General features: G+C 41.0%; 2 protein-coding genes across 2 annotated transcripts; one reads left to right on the top strand and one right to left on the bottom strand.

The window, feature by feature from the left end:
• Positions 1-1647: 1647 nt before the first annotated feature.
• NIM1K (NIM1 serine/threonine protein kinase) lies at positions 1648-9935 on the top strand. The gene is made up of 3 exons (XM_010001162.1): positions 1648-2017; positions 6946-7214; positions 9186-9935. The coding sequence occupies exons 1-3, from the start codon at positions 1729-1731 to the stop codon at positions 9933-9935; spliced, it is 1308 nt and encodes a 435-aa protein (XP_009999464.1). The 5' UTR covers positions 1648-1728.
• Positions 9936-12975: 3040 nt separating this feature from the next.
• Positions 12976-18636, bottom strand: HMGCS1 (3-hydroxy-3-methylglutaryl-CoA synthase 1 (soluble)). The gene is made up of 9 exons (XM_010001161.1): positions 18186-18636; positions 17692-17817; positions 17006-17170; positions 16133-16301; positions 15563-15733; positions 14672-14778; positions 14212-14337; positions 13773-13936; positions 12976-13388 (listed from the first exon to the last, which is right to left on the bottom strand). Exons 1-9 carry the CDS (start codon positions 18631-18633, stop codon positions 13296-13298), a joined length of 1569 nt encoding a protein of 522 aa, XP_009999463.1. The 5' UTR covers positions 18634-18636; the 3' UTR covers positions 12976-13295.
• Between the last annotated feature and the right edge of the window lie 1205 nt (positions 18637-19841).

Here is a 19841-nt window from a genome sequence, read left to right as displayed (position 1 = left end):
GGTGAAGATCCTGCCATGCTAAATCTGTTAGTGAGAGATGGGTGTAATCAGCTTCCAGTTTTATCTCTGATTCTGAGCTGGACTGCAATAAATAGATATGCCAGATTTGTTTTTGAAGTAATTTCCAAACTGATCCTTGGACTTCTGGTAAAGATACCTGCAGCACTGAGAGGTAAAATGACCTGTAGAATTACTCGCATCTCAGGGCAAGGCATTGACCTCTCTGCAGAAGCAGCAGGGTGCTTCTGTGCCACCACAACTCCCATTTAATGGAAGTGTCATCAAATGCCTTTTCTTTGCTCTTCTGTGGTGCCTTTGGCCTCTGCTCCTTCTGTCATGCAGGAGATTGGGGTTTCGAGGGCAAAACTCCACCTGGCAGTGTCACATGTCCTCTCCTAGTGTGACACCTTAGGTGACTGTCTACCTTCCCTTAGCTCCAGGCTCTGAATTACTGATCTAATTCTCTCCCCCTTCCCTGAGGGCAGCAAGGTGTCTCCCATCCCAGTGGGATGCTGCTGCAGGCAGGGAGCAGGGGAGGTGAGCCCTGCCACCGCCCGCGCTGCCGTGGAGCTTTCCTGCCCAGCTCACCGTCCTCCGGCACGTGGGTACACAGTTAGCAGTTGCTGATCAACTCCTGCTTTTCAAGGTTGAAACAGAAAGGTAAAGAAGAAAAAAAATAATAAATAAATGGTGTATTGCTTTAAAGGGAAGTGATGATGTATTTAGGATAAGGACCACCCTGTCAGCGCTGCCAAGCAAACAGGAGTTAGCCTGGTGGGGTGGTAGGTGGCACGCTGTCGTTCAGCGAGCGCCGGGCTGTTACGTAAAGGTTCTAATGACTTTCTTCATCTGTCTGCTTAGGAACACCATGTGTCTGGCAAAATTTTGAGAAGGCTCAAGGCGTTAAAGAAAGCTCGTCTAAATAAAGGAGGGTCAACGTGACATTGCAGTTACTTAATCCTGTATTGTCCTGCCATGTGACTGCAGGGACACTGAGGCGCAGCGTTTCTTTCGCCTGGTGCACAGATTATGCTTTTCCTGTCACCTTCCAGGATCGGTTGCTTTGTTAACCCTGCCATGAGGAGGAAGCAGAAGAGAAACAAACTTTTTGCAGCAATGCTCCCAGACACAGTGACATTTCCAAGGCACACTGACAAGCTCACAGGCTGAAGAATGAATCAAAGGCAAACCAGCTCTCAGACCGGTACCAGAATGAAGAACTACGCTCCTAAGGTCAGCTATTCAAAATGAACTGGAAGCAACTGGATTTATTCAGAGTAGTTAATTAGCTGGGTTTTTTTACCTTTATGTTAGTATTCAAAGAAACAAGCTAAAGCCTGGACATTAGTGTCAAATGTTTTGTGTGTGTCAAGTGTACTGCACAGACTGTGAACAACTCGCCGCTTGCTTGCACAAATTCTGCAGTTTTAATTGCAAAGCCTCTTCTGCATTGTAGGTGAAGATCCTGCCATGCTAAATCTGTTAGTGAGAGATGGGTGTAATCAGCTTCCAGTTTTATCTCTGATTCTGAGCTGGACTGCAATAAATAGATATGCCAGATTTGTTTTTGAAGTAATTTCCAAACTGATCCTTGGACTCTGGTAAAGATACTTTTTTTTTTTTTTTTTTCCTAAGTTTGTCATTATGTGCATATTTAAACAGAATTATTTAATTTAAACTCCTTATCAGAACATCTTGTTAAATGGGGAATTGATTACCCTACAGACTATGACAACAGGATATGTGAATGGAGGAGGTCTTGGAAAGCAGCACTGTGCCAGGTGGCCTCGTGAGGACAGCAGGGAAGATGGTGGGCACCCAGAGTTCTGTGGAGATGAAGAGGGCTGGCAGCCCAGGCTGACCCCATTTGAGAAACTAATGCAGGATATGTCCCATAATGAAAAGGTGGTGAAAGAATTAACCCTGGGAAAGAGAATTGGCTTCTATCGAGTCAGAGGAGAAATAGGAAGTGGGAATTTCTCACAAGTGAAGCTTGGAATTCATTCCCTAACCAAAGGTAGGCACGGCTGTGCGGGCCACCAGTGTGCTGAGCACCCTAGTTCTGCATGTGTACAAATGGACCTCTCTGGGGAGAAAGATGTTGTCTGAACCTTAAATACACATAATTGGTGTGTCTTCTTTTTGCTGTTGAGTGAATCTGTAGTCAGGGTCACAGATAAATGCTTAGGTTTGGACCAGGTTTTAAAGAGACCAGAAACATTTTTCTTTAGAAGGCAGCTATTAGAAGAAAAGTTTATCTCTGCACTTCATGGGGTTAACACATCTTATCCCATGGCTCAAACAGTCCACACTCAGAAGCATGGTGCTGTGCCTTCCCTCCTACAACTTGCACTGTCCCTCTGTCCTCTTCCCTGCTCCAGCTGATGGACTGCAGGGCTGTATAGGTGGTGAAACCTCAGGGCAGCCTGTTTGGCTGCCTGCAGGCAGGGTTGAGAAGGCTTATTTAGTTTCATTGCAAATGTTACTAGTTTGGGCAAAGCTTTCATTTGTCATACTAATTTTGCTGAGAAATGTTATGCCTGCTTTACTGACTCATTTGCAGGTGGTTCATTACTGCAAAGAGCTGGGACAAGGCTATAGGTGTGAACTGCACAGGTGCTGGGAAATGAGCCCTGGTACAGCCAAACCAGGGGTTGTGGTGAATTGTCAATTACTTTCTTTTTTTTTTAAAAAAAAAAAACAAACACAGAAAAGTGCTCTATATGCTGCTTCTAGGAAGAAGGCTAGGTAACTGCAGGGAACACTTCAGTTATAGGTACAACTAAGAACTTGTCTTCATCTGTCCTGTTTCTTCTTCTACCTCTGTCTGACAAGAATAGAAACTGTTCCTGTTTTCCCTGCATTGTTGTACTCTACTATCTTGGGTTTTTCCTCATAGCCTGCAGACGAGAGAACAAGATACGCCCCAAAACCCTCATGCCATGTTACCTGCTGTTATCTTTGCTCACCATCCCTGTCAGCCCAGAGGTATGAAGTCTGACATCTATCCCTCATATGCAGTGGTTGTTGCAGTGGGAATCAAAGTGCAGGACCATTGGTATTTATTTTTTCCCAAATGTAAGCCTGCCTATGCCTAAAGGTTGCTTTAACTGGGTGTGAACTTTGGGTTTTGCTTGTTCTAGAAAAGCACCTCTGTTCTTGGCCCACAGCAAGTTATTTCCTCTTCTATGATTCTTTTCCTTCCAGAGAAAACTGTCTTGTGCTTGCTGTCGTAGGAAATGCTGCTCCTATACTGGGAACAGGAGGCATGCTAATGAAAGGAAGTTAAATATTTGATCTAGTTGAACCTTTTACCTGTTGAACTGACTTGGGTTGCTTTAGCTTTTGAATAGAGCTGATTGATTGAAAAATGTTGAGCTTCAGTGACAACTACAGTAAGCTTGGACAAACTAAATGCCAAAACCAGGCTTGTTTGTTTTCTTGAAAAGGTTCTTTTCCAACAGAATTGGCTCAAAGTATTTTTTTCTGGTTTGTTAGTAGCTTTTTTGGTAAAAATGTTCACTGGGTAAGGAGTTAATTTCTTGATACTAAGTTTGCAACTGTAATGAGGAAGAAAGGATGAGGGATAAATATGTTCTGACTCGCCTCTGCCAGTGAGCTTATCTGTCCCACAAGATACAGTGGATATGACAATAGGAACATTTACACGTGTGGATGGATTTTTGCTTTTTCCAGTAGATGCACATTGTTTTGTTGATAATGATGTTCCTGCACAGTGCTAATGAGTATTAGTCTTTTTTTGTTGATTATCTAAACACAAATGCCTAATTATTAATGCTATTTTGGTCCCTGTGGTAGGGGGAGTGAATGTGTTAGGGGGCTGTTCAGTTCTTCAGTTATCATCATAGCTTTAAGTGCTAAGTATGGTCCTTCTCCTCAGATGACACACTTTATTAAAAAAGGAAATAATTTTGTTCTTTACTAAGATGAGCTTTTTTAACTATTACATGTGCATGCTGTTCTGTAGCTCTGGTGATCTGTCACAGTAGGATTCATGAGAAAAGTTTTCTAGAGGGAGAGAGGAAAAAAACTGCAGGATCATACTTGTTCCTCTCACAAGGGCTGTCTTGACTGCTTAGAGGACACAGGAAAATCTTTGGTCCTATGATGTGTATTGGATTATTCAGGAGCATCGTCCACTTGACTAATGTGAATTTTGTGACAAGATTTTCTTTGCAGACCTGTGGAGTTGCTTGCTAAGGACTTGAGCTCTGTGTAACACTGATTTTACACACCTTCCCACTGCCAAATGTATATGAGAACACAGCTGAAAAGATGTAATTAAGAGTATCCAAAACTCACAGCTAATAAAAAGCCAGTCTGATATGAAACATCGGTTGCAAACACAGGAATGTCCACGCACCTAGTTTGCTGGGGTTTTTAAAGCCTTTTAAAGCCTTTTTTAAAACCTTGGTTCTGTTTGCATTTTGTTTCCATTTGCCATCATAGCATACACAACTTTTTCCTTAAATTATTTCTCAATTTCTAACTTTCTGAGATTTCAGTTCACTCTTTCTCACCTCAGCACACACTGTGTATAGTCAATTGAAATCTCTTGATACTCGGTTTTAGTATTTGGGTAAATAAGCTATCAGCTAAAAATGCCCTTCTGTTCAGCACTGCTGCCCGGCAGCAGTAATGCAGGACTTGAAAACCAAGCATTTTTTGGAAGTAGAGAGAATGAGTTTAAAAAAGAAAAAGGTGTCAGGTTTGTTATTCTTTAGGTGGGATAGTTTCCTTTGCATATTATGTACATGAAATAGCCACATTGTAGATTTAAAAGAGCTGAGTCCTCATTTATGGTGGTGTGTTAACAGAATGAGGCCTTTTATACCTCTTTTTTTCACCTCCTTTCCTTTTGCAGCTTTGCATGAAAACTGACCAGGAGGAATAGTAAATTGTAACAGAAGGAAAGGGAAGGAATTTAACCTAGAAGATATTTTTTTTTAAGGCCAAATGCCCCCAGCTTCTATAAATCAAGATGTAATGATGCAGTTACATACGTAAGAGTGTTAGAATTGTTATCCCTGTAGTAAGTAAAGTGTTTAGTTGTGCAAATGTTACCTACTGCAAGCTTATGCTCTTTCCTCTTGGTTTAGGTGACCAATACCCTACCAGCGCGACAAGGGTGTCAGTGTTTCACCCCTAGGTGAGCAGTCAGAGCTCTGCCAGGATCAGTGTCCTGTGCTCTCACCACTCAACAGCTGCACTTCCTCCCAGTTCACCACGACACCATCAGCACCATGCAGGAGTAGGCACCCACTTTCCTGAGGGGTTCACTAGAAAGTATGGAACAGGTCAGAGAGCAGCAGTGTGGGGAAGACTGCCCTGTACTCAGTGCAGGCTGACAGTAGGCACATCAAGGGATAACTTGGCAACTTCCACAAGAACTGCACTGGCTTGGAATATCTGCTCTGCTTTGGGAGATGAATCCTTGCATGTATGTTACTAACAAAGGTGAATATACCAAATGTGGGGTTTTCTTATCTGTATAGATATATGCATATGTATTCTTAATACTTCCTTTATATATGTTGAAATACTAAACTTGAGTTAAATAACTTTTTAATGTTAAGTAAAAACATTGTGAATGCTTTTATACCAGAACACATGTACAAATGCAACAGCCTTCTCATGCCTCTCTTAAAGCAACAAGTAAACAATTCTATTTTTAAAATTTATTCCCATGCACTAGAAAACAAAGTGAAGACTTTTCTGAAAGATTTTATGAAAGTGATTAATTCTTAAGAAATCTGTGAATGCTTGACTAAGATATTATATAGGAAAAAAAACCTTCTTCCCAGAAACAAGAGTTTTTTCTATTGCCATGATCCTGTTTAATCTTGCTATCCTAAGAAGTTATACAGGTCACTGTATTTTAACCAGACCAATCCTTCAAATACCAGCTGCTTTCAACAGAGTGAAGACAAAAGCCATAACCTAGCAGTTAATACAGAAACACCAATTGCGATGGAGCTGTTCATACTGCTCTGAGCTACCCTGGTGATGAGATGCAGATGCAGATGTTTATCTGTCTTTTGTGGCCCTTGGCTTCACTGTAGATATCCTACAGAAACATGCAGAACTTAACAGCAGATTAGCATTACCAGGACAGATAGATTTGCTGTTTTACAGTATCCCTGCCCATTATGCTACTTCAGTCATTTCTTCCCTTCCTTAGAGTAAAGTCTCTGCGTGATGTGGCTCTCTGTGGCATACAGACATAAAAATGTACTTCTCCTGTATTCTGTACAGTACCGAGAACTACTCATACATGACTGAGTTAGAAATGCTGGCACAGCTATCCTGAAGAAGACAAAGCTCTACAGCACTGATTTTGGTAACTGAGAATTTGTGAGGGTATGAGAGAAGAAGGGAAGAGTTCTGTAAGTTGCACCAACTTAAAACCAACATATTTCCATTATACACTTGCAGGGTTATAGCCAGAGCCCCTAAATTACCTCCAAGTCTATCTGTCTCTTCTGAAATAAAGCACCTAAAACTGGCACCTCCATTAGTCTGCAAGTATCAGGCTTGTGCCCAGCTCATGTGAAAAGCACTGAGCTAACAAGGAAAGTGCAGGCTTTCTTTACCAGCACTCGACACTGAAAGCAGATGCAGTAACTGCAGCCATCCAACAGGTACTAGCCTGACAGCAGTGCAGCACACTAAGGCAGCAGACAGTAGGATTAGCCCTTGCAATACTCCAGCAGCCCTTGGCTAGCTCCGCAGTGAGTAGGATGCTGCAGATGGAAAGGGGCATGGGTATGTGTGCTGAAGACTCAGGGCTTAGCAGGCCCCTGCAGCTTAGATTGTTCTGATCAGAGGTGGGATGTCACTGCACTAGGAGAACTAAGCATTGCTGTAATAGTCAATAGTATTACCAATTGCCTTAACAACATGGAAGCACGTGTTTCTTTTCAGAGAAAGTTGCAATTAAGATTTTGGACAAGACAAAGCTAGACCAGAAGACTCAACGTTTGCTATCTCGTGAGATATCCAGCATGGAAAAACTGCACCACCCAAACATCATCAGACTGTATGAAGTGATGGAGACACTCTCTAAACTGCACCTGGTAATGGAGTATGCAGGAGGTGGGGAGCTCTTCACTAAAATCAGTACCGAAGGGAAGCTGCTAGAAACAGAGTCTAAAATGATCTTCTCCCAGATTGTGTCTGCTGTGAAACACATGGTGAGTTGCTTTTCTTCCACAGGCATGTTGTCCCTCACTGCTCTTGCAGATTTTGTCGATGTCTTTAAGTTTTCAACTAGTAGGTTTACTGTTACAAATATTTCAGGCCCACATATCTGAAGAGCAAAACAGCTACAGAAGAGGTGTCTTACAGATATCTGAGTGAGCTTTCCCATCCCCCTCGAGTTACTGCGTCTCTGTTGACAGCTTTTGGAAAAGGACTGAACTGGTAACACCTGGTGGGTGGAACCATTCCTTTAGCAATGGTGTTCTCCTGACTGCTTTAAGTTGCTGTAGGCATCAGCCATAAAGCTTGATTTCTTCCCTCCACCCATTTAAAAATGTAAGGTCAGTCACTACTGCTAGAAGATAGTGTTCCAGAGAAGAGGCTGGCTTATTAACTAATGAGGGAGACTAGCACCTAAGACAATTAATTACCAATCCTTGCTTTGGCACAAATCTGAGAAGTTCAGAAAGTCTCTGCCCCTTGACTAGTTTTCAGTATCTGGATTTAAGATGATGCTCTTCGTGTAGAGCTCAAAGCATCTTGTAAAGGCAGAAGTACCATCTCCTGTAAACCTTGCATAGTAACGACAGCTACTTCAAACAACACAAAACCAGAAGACTTCCACAAGCTTGGTAAGTAGTTATTTTTTAAAGTTGGCTCAGAGTGCCCTCCAGTGGCTCGTATTCTCCTACCACGTAATAGCCCCAGGTGACGTCAAAAGCAAATGTTCCACATCAGATACCTAGAAACTGCACTACAAGCTGCTAGTGGCATATATATAAACAATATATTTTTTTTAATGTGTTTTGATAACATTATCACAGGTCCTGCAAATTATGGATTAGTTTCAACACCTTTTTGATAGGACAGGTGTTCCGCAGCTACTGGAACTTTATGTTTCAAGATTGCATCTATTTCTTAGCGCTAAACCCAGACTACTAAACTGCCCAACCCCTCCTGTGTACACACAGACTTCTGCAAAACTTTTTACTTTTGCTAAGCCATCAAATCCAGGCTATTTAAAGGCAGTCCACATGAGGACAAGATCCCTGCCTGTTACTGAAAATAGTTTTAAAATCTTTGTATGCTGAAGGGTCTCCTTATTGCCTGCAGAAACACATATACCTTGTTACTTCAATTGTAGGGGAGAGTGCTCACACACATCCATTCCTCCTAGTTACTTCAAAGATGTAGCTAAACCCTTACCTAATGGAGACAGGTATTTCTCCAATAGGCACAGCAAAATCAGTTTGAGTCCTTGGCTAATACTTCCATTTCCAAGGGGACAAAAAAAGTACAAGTTACAGCATACATGTTAATTTTAGATTTCTAAAACTAGAGGACATCACTGAACTTGATGTCCTGCAACAACATGAAATACCACAAGGCACATACCTGTGGTCCTTCTGCAACCATCAGTTCCTCACACAGCATTAGATCACACAACAGAATTGTAGCAATTTACTCTGTGATTATGCTCACTTGATCAATAGAAATCTTTCACTTCTTAAGCCAGCAAGTGTACAATATGTACAAAAATTGAATTAGTTAAAAATAAACTATTTATTGTTGCTTACATTACTACAGAGAGGTAGGAACTGTAAAAGCAAGTGTCCTGAACCCTGAGAAAATACAAATTTTGCACATGGAGATATCTAGTCTTGTAGGATTAGCCAGGATGCTATCACAAATCTGCTTTATGAAAAAACAGTTGGTATTAGTTAACAGGATACTGGTACTCTTAAAAAAGCCAGCATCCTTATTCCTATCTTCTCCATCTAATGTATTGATTTTATATCAGTAGAGAATTAAGTATTTGAACCTTTTTATTTAATTGCAATGCTTATTACTTTGTCCAAAGTGACTCTCTTTCTCCCATGTGGCAATTAATTGGTTACTGCAGAGCTAGTCACTTGACAACTTTCCGGAGTACAAGCTAATGCCAAATTTTCCTTGTTCTACAGCATGAGAATAATATCATCCACCGGGACTTGAAAGCAGAAAATGTCTTCTACACCAGTAACACCTGTGTTAAGGTGGGAGACTTTGGATTCAGCACAATAAGCAGAAGAGATCAAACTTTAAATACTTTCTGTGGCTCTCCTCCTTATGCTGCCCCTGAACTCTTCCGAGATGAAAACTATGTTGGCATTTATGTAGACATCTGGGCACTGGGGATCTTGTTATACTTTATGACAACGGGGATCATGCCATTTCGGGCAGACACAGTGGCCAAACTGAAAAAGTGCATTCTTGAAGGGACATATAGTTTGCCTTCCTGCCTCTCAGAAAGTTGCCAGAAACTGATAAAAGGACTCCTTCAGCCAGTACCAACTGAGCGATACTCTGTCAAACTCATTATGAACAGTGAATGGATGCAAGGGATACAGTACCCCAAACCTTTACAGCCATTTAAACTGGATCCAAAGTACTTATCAGATGCCAATTCACTCAAAGAGGAAGAAATCGAAGTGAAAAATATTCTGGAAGATCTGGGGATCACAAAAGACCACATTCAAAATAACCAGGGCAGAGATGCACACAGCTCAATAACAGGGGTCTACAGAATTGTTTTGCACAGGGTACAGAAGAGAAGGGCACTGGAATGTGTTCCCATCGTGTCCCATCCAGACCCCAAAGAACAAGACGTGAGCAGCGGAATCAGTTCTTACAGGGGGATGAAGCACACATCCAAGCTGTGCTCTATTTTATAAGCTGCACTGCAGGCTTTCTACTCTGCACCTTTGAGGGAGGGTTTTACTCACTTTTCGCAAGTTCTGGTGTTTAATTTTTTGTAATTTTTGAATAAACCAAAAACGCCTATCTCCTTTGCATTTCTCAAGTCCCAGGAAAGCACTCCAATGCAGCACTCCCATGCACCTGCTTGTCCCTTGCTCCAGACATGCTATAGCCAGTGCAGGAACTCCACTAAGTGAAACAGGCAAGGGATCATCAGTGGAGGTGTGCTGCTAGTGAAGATCAAATAGTACTGCATTTAACACACATGAGAGAGTCTCAGTACAGAAATGCAACAGGCACCTTCTTGAAGAGCTGCACCTCAGCTTGACACAACTTCACCACTGCAAGCCAGGACTGGTTTTACAAAGAACTAAATTCAAGCAGAAACCAGACCATAACCTGAACAACTGTGAAGTCTTCTCTGAAACCTCTTCAGCAAATTTAGTATGCTAATTTGTGTAGCAGAGTTGGGTTTTTAAACTTGTATTTAAAGAAACAGCAATGCTGTCGTTGATCACAGGTCCTAATTTGTCACTATTCAGATAGGCAAATTACAATATGCTGCTTTAACCCTATGGGCATGTTTGCAGTTTCCAGTGAGACTGGCCAAGCTGCGATCTACCAACCTGCTGACACCTTCTGCTCTTTGCACAATTATGACAGTCTAGAATTGCTTGGACTTCAGTTACACTCCAATAAAGATTTAAGCATACTCCAAAAGTCATCTAATTTTAACTTCTTGCTTCAGCAACCAGCGTACTGGTTGAATGCAACCAGTAACAAAAACACCCTTATATACTGAACATTCCAGCTTGTAATAACTCCTGTGATACTACTCTGGCAATACAGGCTAGCACACAGCTGATTTTGACGCTCTTGACCACTCCAAGTTAAAAGTTGGATACCTGGCATCTCAAATTGTTCTGAGCATCACCAAGATATACATACTCATTTTCAGCTTTAATTGCTTATTTTATACCTTAATCTTCAACACCACCAGGTCCCATGCAAAATGGTGATAAAGTGCAGTAGCTGTCCTCCTCTGCAAAGGCATAGCTGACATGCCTAAGCTAAGAGGCAGAGACTGTCAATTTTGGTAGAGGCAAGTAAGCGAACGCAAGGTGTACTGAAGTACAGCCAGTGCTTTCAAATTTAAGGGCAGGAAGCCTTATCTATTGTAGGCACTGATAAAATGATAAGTTTACTTTAAAAGGAGTAATTAATGTAAATGAGCAACAGAATAACTCTGACAAGTCATCCATAGGAAACTGGACTCCATGAGGCTCAGATAGGCCCAAAGCAAGAACCAATCCCTGTTCAGTTTTCCTGAGGGGAATAAACCAATACCATGTCTCACATGACAGAATTACGGATGAATTGTATTTTATAAGCTGGGAATTAACTCCTCCACTAGAAACAGTTTCTATATTTAAGTTATCTTGAAACACATAGCCCTGAAAATTTTGTGATGGAAAGATATTAAGATGCAGAAGGTTCACACACCTTGTGAACCCACAACTCCAGGTTTTCACAGGGACAGTTTCCTCTTTCTTTCCTGTTAAAGAAAAAAAATGCATCCTGAAAACCCAGCAAGTCAGCACTACTCCAACAGGTTTCAAATATCTCAAACTTTATTTTAATAAGGATCAGCCTCACAGACCATGAGGTCCCTGTGGTTAACTTTGTGTGCCAGTAGCTCCCTTCTTGGCTTGTCCACTGCCAGCAATGGACTTTGTTCCATGGCAATTTGTTTTTCTGATGCCAAGGTAAGTTTCACAAGGGCAATCTAAACCAAAATACTTGCAAACACTATTGTCATGCATCATCGCTCCATCATTTTCAGCAGAACAAACAGATTAGTATTTGTCAATTTATAATAAACAACTGTTTTACCAAGGCTTGACTGTACAAATACAGAAAGATATCAAACCCTAGTGAGTGACAGATAATACAAACACTTCATTACACACAGAAAAAAGTTGTAGTTTAACAGACAAATAATTTTTTGCTACTTTATATTAGTTACTGTAGATTTGTAGTATTACCAAAGAAATAAATTCAACAAAACTTCCTTCTGTACATTAGCTCAATTTAAATATATATTACAAGCTTACAAGGCTCATGTCGTAGTTCATTTCCAATCTGGGCCTTAAAAGACTACCAGAATGGCATCCCCATTAGCATTGTATATCTACCACTTGTAAAATGGATAGTATTTAGCTTGCATGTTAGGGAAAAAACCACAAAATCCCCATATCAAACAAAGAAAACAAAAAGACTCAAGGAAATAAAAGACCCCACTCCTATAATACTACTAATAGTGAGACAGACTTGAAAGTATGAAGCCAAATTCAAAGTTAGAAAGTCTTTGAGAAATGTATTATATAAAGAATAGTGAGAGACCAAAGCTCGAGAAAAAAAGTGATCTTCCTCCCTTCGTTTGCCAATTAAAACAGCTCCATAATATCTGTAAGTTTTACTTGAAAATTCTGCTGCCTTAGATACTTCTACTAAACAATCCTGAAAGGTGCCGAATCAACAATCCCCTTTCTTTAGAAGAAAAAAAGCTACTACCTCCCTTCTTTTTCCTCTTGCCTCCCAGGCTGCTGTGATTCCTAATGCAGGTACAAAGCAGGTAACATGGATATCCATCAGGAGGAATTACATAGTAACTTAGCAGAGTGGGTACAGAGTTTCTTGGAAGAAAACCACCTGTAAGCTTAGCTGGTCCCAACCCAGTCATTTGGACAGGGAAGAGATTCTGTTCCAGCACTAAATGTTACTTGCTTCTGTACCTTTCCCAAAGCAATGGGGTGATGGGATGTTGACTGGGAGAAGACAGGGAAAGTGATTAAGAGGAAGAGAAGTGCAGTATTCAGAAGACTGACTGCTTACAGTCAAGGCACTGAGAACTTCACATTAAAAGCTTGGACTATTTTGCCACACACTTGAATACAAGTAGAAGTTAACAGTGTAGGTTTCAAGTTATTTTACATGGAAAGAGCAAGCAGAAGATTTTTTTTTCTATGTACAAAGACCTTGTAATAGACTACAGCTACTACTCAGCAATTTAAAAAATTCAGATGCGTTAAGGAATCCACAGAGCTCCTGGCAAGTCCCTCCACCTCCAGTATGTTAATGATTTTAGTGTTTTGAAAAGACTATATGTATTAGCACACCACATTATGACAAACCTTTTCAAGGAACTTGAATAGGTTTTCCAAGCTCAAATGAAGTTACTACTGTACACTGAAATTTCAGCACTACTGCAACCCTTTTTCTCTCTCTCACCCTACTCTTACACCTTCTTTCATTCCCCACCTCACAGAGGTATCTTAATGCTCCCCATTGGAAATGGCAACAGTAACGCCTTCAGATTCTGTTGTTGCAGGGATTCTTGGCACTTTCTTAGCAGGGCTTGGGATGTGCTAAGAAGAAGGGAAAAAAAACATTAAATACAGTTTTCCAGTTCACAGACATTCATAATTCATGGCTAGTCCAACTCTCAAACCACATTCATGCTACACTGGTCTTAAGTCAAATTGGTCACGCCTCATGCAAAATGATTACGTGAAAGAGCCAGTGTGTTCATGTTTCGTTCTTGTGCAGTTTCACTCCTGTTACCATGAAATGTACTTTTTAAAATCCCACGTTCAATTTTTTACTTCTGGCTTGTATGTTACATATGTCAACAAAGTATTTAATGTAACTTTTTAAACCACTTCCTTTTTAACATACATGCACATGCTAAGACAAACAGATAAACCGTTCCAGCATTTCAATCAAATTCTGAAAGAGAGCGTAGTGTTCACCTCATGAACAATGCCTGGGTGGACAACTTCAACTCCTGCCTCCAGAGGTCCATCCCCCATCAGCGGGCGCCGTGCATAAGTTCTCCTGTGTTTTTCATCAACACGCACAAGGTACCACGTGCCCTCAAAGAGATCTTCCACTGAACACTGAGGAATATAGTTGGCTGTAAAAAAGCCAGTAACACACCATTAGTTAGTTCCTGGTAAGAGTTTTACACAACAGCAACCTTTACAGTTTGGACATAGCAAGGCAGAAAAAAAAACAAGTCTGCATTTTCATTTCAGCCACACTGGGTGTGGCTCATGTGAATGTGAGCTATTGGGAAGTAGAAAGAGTTGGACATTGACTTCATTCTACACCCTAATTTAAGTCTGGTGAATTAAGTGATAAGCATTTTGCTTTAAGACTAGGAGTGATTTATATTTCTGAAGTTCTTACCCAAATGATGGGTTTCCTGTCTAATCTTCATGTTTTCAGCAAAGACATCAGGTGCAATACATTTTCTTGAGTCAAGTCTTGTTTTGAGATCAGAAAGGCTAGCAGTTATTTTGTCCAGTGCAGAACCTACAATATAAAGACACCATGTAAGGCAGTACCAGTGCTGAGAACTGCACACTAGCATGTTAACATTTCAAACCCATTCAAAATATTCTGCCTTGCAGAAGCTAAATTTTTAGTAATTTAAAAATATTCTCAATTACTCAATTGAAACATTATTGGGGTTTGAAGAATATTACTTTTTGCACAATGAGAACCTTAAAGCACTCCCTGGAGCTGGAAGATTGTCAGTTTACTGTGTTCAGCATTGCTCTGCAGGTTTACTTATGGTAGTGGGTAACAAGGCATCTAAAGGTGAGCTCTGCTAGGGGGTTAGTTAACATCTCTTCCTTTAACTCACCAGGAGTGGCATCCTGTGTAACTCTGATGGAATACAGTGTAGCAGCAAAACCAGAGCCATAGGAGAACACACTGATCCTCTGTCCCGCAAGCTGCTCTGGTGAGTACCTGAAAATGAGCAAGTTGTTTAAAGTGACAATTAAGCCAATGTGCCAATTTAAAATAACTAGAAAGTCAAGGTAGCTTAGAGAAAGCAGCCAGCAAATTATATTGACTTACAAAACACATTTAGCATGTGATGTCCACAAAATGATGACTTATAGAACACAAACGCTCAAACGCTGCTGTTATATATGATGAGTTACAAAGCTGCCTAAGCAGAACACAGCCAAGAAATTCCCTGAAAGTTATTACCTAGAAGGCAGCCAGTTTTCATTTATAAGTGACAAAGTCTAAACTTGACAACTACATCTTCAGAGGCAAAGTCAGAATAAAGAAAAAGGATCCAAGAGGTATGGTTTAATTGAAGCTTAACATGATTTTGTAAGTCGATTGTTGCAAAATAAATAAATAAATAAATAGTTAAGTAAATACTGATTTAATTTTACTTTCCTCATTACAATGCAACAGAGAAAGCATTCTGACTCTCTTTTCCACTTCAGCGGGTTTTTTGAGGGGGAAAGAGAGAGAGAAGTTTTAGGCTGAGACAGGACACAGCCTTAGAAATAAGATCCTACTTTGAAAGGCAGTAAAGCAGCCATTTCAGATTAGCTTCTCACATAGAAACTTTTAATCTGCTTGTTGCTTGATTTTTAACTTCAGTCTTTCTGCTTAAGGCAATCTAGTAGGTAAATGTTTGCTAAATGGTGCTTTTACCAAAGGCTTCCTGAAACAAAAATCTTTTATGACTGCATGTAAGAAGCTAGGACTTTTTTTTCAAATTTATGCTTACTGGGCTAGAAGAGAGGCAAGGCAACCGTAGACTGAAGGGGTGTACATATTTCCATTCTGATTGGATACGAGTAATGAAGCTTTGGTTTTCTCATTGAAGAGGTCTGCACTAGCTTTCATAAAAGCTTTTTCCACATCTCTGTCAAAATACGTATCTTCGAGTTTTACATCCCTATTAGGAAAAAAAAGTTCAAAACAGTTACTACAACAACAGGGAGTAAAAAGACAGCTTGGATATAAAACACCTTTCAATAGGATATGGGATAATGGTTTTAAGCTAAAGTAAGATAGATTCAGACTAGATATAAGGAAGTAATTTTTTACAATGAGGTTGGTGAAACACTGAAACACATTGCTGAGAGGTGGCAGATGCCCCAGCCCTGAAAACATTCAGGGTTGGGCTGGACATGGCCCTGAGCAACCTGATCTAGTTGAAGATATCCCTGATCACAGCAAAGGGAAGGGCTGGACTAGATGACCTTTAAAGGTCCCTTCCAGCCCTAACCAGTCTATGATTTTATATGTGACAAATTAAGATTATGTGAATAAGGAAGACAGCAGCCATTCTCACCTGAAAGCTTCCAGACCACTGAAGACCCCATTTGCTGTTTCTGTGTTCTGGTTGCTGAGAAAGTCATTCAGCAAGAGTCTAGCCACAGACTTCTGTACCAGTTTACAGTAAGGAGAATGAAAGATCATGAATCCAAAGTCATTCAAGGTGAAAAGTCTATCTGTCCCCTCTGAAAGTGGTAGAAATACTGGGTTACAACTTATGTTCAGTACTTGCTTCAACTATGAAAATAAAATGGGGGGGGCATGAAACCAGTCCTCAGAACACATCAGCATACAACAGACAACTGTAAAAGTTCACTATTGCTGTTAAGTTAAAATTTAAGACACTGCTGCTACATCTATTTAAAAACTAAGTTCCTTAATGATCTTCTGCACCAGCTAACAATGTTTGCTCTTCTTCTAGAAGAAAAAAGTAACAGAATCTCCATATTTCTACTCAGTATTTTGACATAACAAATAATCTACGTCGTTTAACTATCTACTCTTTGCATCTATGCCTCTAAATTCAAGTGAAGCAATTAGTAAAGAGATGGGGAAAAAAAAAATCAATATTGCTACATAACATTTAAATATTAACCTCACTATCTTAAGAGCCTGGGTGAAGGGACTCACTTGCTTTTAAGCTAGGTATTAGAAGTAACACCAACAAACACCTGTAGACACTACTGGTTACTCTATCAGGTACTTAGCCAGACCAGAACATTTCTTACAGAAGAAAGCAAAGGTTTCAATCACCTCAGAACACACAGACACAATGAAAGGGACCCATATACTAGTCTCTAGGTTGGATGCTAAAACTTGAGAACACGATGTCTGTGCAGTTACACAGCATTTCTCACATCTTGTAACACCATCAGGTGAGGCTACATACCCTTTTGCCACTGGGCATGGATCTTGTTGCGATAGACAGTATAGCAGCGATCCAACGCACTGAGGTAGCACTGTATAGATAGTTTGCCATCAACTACAGGATATTCAGAGACCATATCTGGCTTATAGAAGTCATATGCATGCTGCATGTGGGTTCCACGCAACCCTGGGGGACAGAAATTGACAGAAGTTGCAAATTACTTAAATTCAGTTGCTTTGAACCAGTTTGAATGCATCACTTGATTAGTGTGTGGAAACAAGCAATATTTGGCCTCAGTCAAGCAGGTTTTCACAGCACTTCAGGCCCTCTTATGTAATGTTTCACACAGCTCTCAATTGCTTGTTAGGTATGACAGGACTGAGCACAACAAACACAAGTAACACATTATTTTCAACATTCTGCCCTGGAAGTAGAGTACTGTATGATTCAGCTCTAGTCCACCCTTTGTCAATTTTACTGGAGAATCTCCAAGGAAATAAAACAGAGAGGAACATCTCTTAGACGTTCCTTGCTGTCTCATGTAACAGGTCTCGGAGAAGTTAACCCACTGCAAGAGGAGACAAAGTACAATTTCTGACATCAGTGGGACTTGACCCAGGTCTCTGGCAACCCACAAAAAGCCAGACAGGCTTCTGAACTGACCCAGTTATCTGGCTGAATGGTATTTGTTTTCTCGCAGGACTAACCTCTCTCAAAAACTAATGGAGCATTTGGGCCAACCAGCATAGCAACAGCACCAGCTCCACCCGTTGGCCTGGCATTTCCAGTGGCATACACAGCTATGTCTCCAGCAACAACCAGTGCATAGCGTCCTGTGAAAAACACACAGAAATAACAATGAGAAACAGCCAAGAATCTAGCATATTTTCATATCCATCTGCAATTTTTAGACTCCAGATACAGCAGAGGTGACCCCAAGTTTAAGGGCCTCTTCAACCGTGACTTTTCTCCCACATTTCCATTTCCAGGCACCCACTGAAATTTTCAGGAAAAGACTAGTGATTATTAGCCATGTCATTAATTTTTGCATTGTAACTAACCAAAGAAAGAAAACCACTTCAGAAGAGAAAAAGTTTACCCTCTAGGTCTTATATGGTTAAACATGAACACTGTCATTATAAGGTAGACAATTCAAAACCAGAGGATGATGTAACTGCTCAAGAAAACACTCTGAACTCACCATCCCAGGAGCTGGACTCAATCCAATTAATAGCATTAAAAAGAGCAGCGGTGCCTCCATAGCATGCATTGGTGGTGTCAATTCCTTCTACATCCGTATTACCAGATTCTTCAAAAAGCTGCATCAGGACAGTCTTTACGGATTTTGATTTATCGATTATTGTCTCCGTTCCAACTTCTAATCTCCCAATACATTCATAGGAAAGACTGTTCCTCTCCATCAGCTTCTGAACCACAGTCAAGCAGAGAGAATTGATATCCTCTCGGTCGGAGCAGAACCCCATCTTTGACTGGCCCAGCCCAATGGTGTATTTCCCAGCATCTACACCATCATACTTCTCCAGCTCTGTCTGGTCAACATACTGAGAGGGAAAATATATTTCCAGCGCCACAATTCCCACATCTTTGGGCCAACAGGATTCAGCATTCACGGGAAGAGACCCAGGCATTGTGGCAGACCTTTAAGAAAACAAACAAACACAAAAATAGCCGATTTATTCACAACCATTTTGAGAGACCTATTTTGATTTTCTGTAGGTTTACAGAAAAAGTTACATTTCAGGTATTCTAGAAGGCAATTTTCAAAAGGAAAGCCTCTGCCTCTCGGAAGACTTTGGTCTAAGCATGCTGTAAATATAATTAAAAATTTTGTAACATTTCATATAAAGAAGTGCTTTCAAGTGAAAATACAAATGTCAACCTTTGAGACGAACAGATGTGGGTTAAGTCCAAGTTATTCCATTGAAGCAAAACACACACTTAAGTGTTGCATGCTTGAGAAATCAGTTTAAATGTTCATTATTCTACTTTTGCTTACACGAAAAGTCTCAGTTTTACACAACCACTGGATTTTTAATATTGCTAGTTGAGAACTTAAGTTTAAAATTTATCCTTACCAGGAAATCTCTGCCTCAAAACAGACCAGGGCTTTTCAAAATTTTTTAAACTAAGCGACCTAAGTTGTTTCATTTCCTTTATACTTGCAACAGAGATTGCCAAAATATTTATGTGTGGTTGTCTGGATATTGTTTTGTTTTCTGTGGTTAAGCCTACTCTGTTTTGGCATTATGAAACACTGGAGTTCCTAACTCCAGGCCTAGAGGAGTGTGTTTCACAGGCTGATATGAACACACAGGGATTCTCCCTGATAGAGCAAGCTTCCTTCGTTTCACCTCAGATCCTTACTGTCACTACAGTGGAGGATGCAGCACACTCCAGGACATACTCCGTCCTTCTACTTACACTGAATGCCTATTAGCCAGGCAGGCCCCACCTGCCCGCACTCTTACTCACCCCTTGCAGAGCACACCTCACTTCAGTGCCCAGCCACGAGTACCGGCACACTGCCCTAACCCAACGTCCTCCACAAAGCCTGACGAACTGTACACAGGCACAAAGCCTTTCCCTGCAGGAACGACTGCACAGGACGCGTCCAGGTCAGGAAGAAGTGTTGCCTGTTACACGTGCAGACCGAAAGCGAGAGCGCGGGGCTGGCCCTGGAGAGCCTGATCACCTCTAACACTGTTCCAACGGCACCTGTGGCGCACCTAAAATAAGGCGCTCGATGTCTGCGTCTGTGTCTTGCCGCCTTTACTCACGCCGGGATGTAAGAGGAGAAGGCCCCCAAGCCGCCCCACAGCGCGACCGCCCGCCGCCG

This window comes from Chaetura pelagica, unplaced genomic scaffold (assembly GCF_000747805.2).
Source record: "Chaetura pelagica isolate M959 unplaced genomic scaffold, ChaPel_1.0 scaffold546, whole genome shotgun sequence".
Classification (NCBI taxonomy): domain Eukaryota; kingdom Metazoa; phylum Chordata; class Aves; order Apodiformes; family Apodidae; genus Chaetura; species Chaetura pelagica.
Note: the sequence above shows the minus strand (reverse complement) of the source record. Positions and strands in the feature narration are given on the sequence as shown.

What these genes read in the sequence shown, in the direction of transcription:
- HMGCS1 (XM_010001161.1), bottom strand. Translation starts at nt 18,633, where the DNA reads ATGCCTGGGTCTCTTCCCGTGAATGCTGAATCCTGTTGGCCCAAAGAT. An exon ending in CCATGCCCAGTGGCAAAAGG is followed by an intron (nt 16,302 to 17,005) that starts GTATGTAGCCTC and finishes TACCACTTTCAG; the next exon opens with AGGGGACAGATAGACTTTTC. An exon ending in ACCCAGGCATTGTTCATGAG is followed by an intron (nt 13,389 to 13,772) that starts GTGAACACTACG and finishes CCTTCTTCTTAG; the next exon opens with CACATCCCAAGCCCTGCTAA.
- NIM1K (XM_010001162.1), top strand. Translation starts at nt 1,729, where the DNA reads ATGACAACAGGATATGTGAATGGAGGAGGTCTTGGAAAGCAGCACTGT. An exon ending in AATTCATTCCCTAACCAAAG is followed by an intron (nt 2,018 to 6,945) that starts GTAGGCACGGCT and finishes GTTTCTTTTCAG; the next exon opens with AGAAAGTTGCAATTAAGATT. An exon ending in TGTCTGCTGTGAAACACATG is followed by an intron (nt 7,215 to 9,185) that starts GTGAGTTGCTTT and finishes CTTGTTCTACAG; the next exon opens with CATGAGAATAATATCATCCA.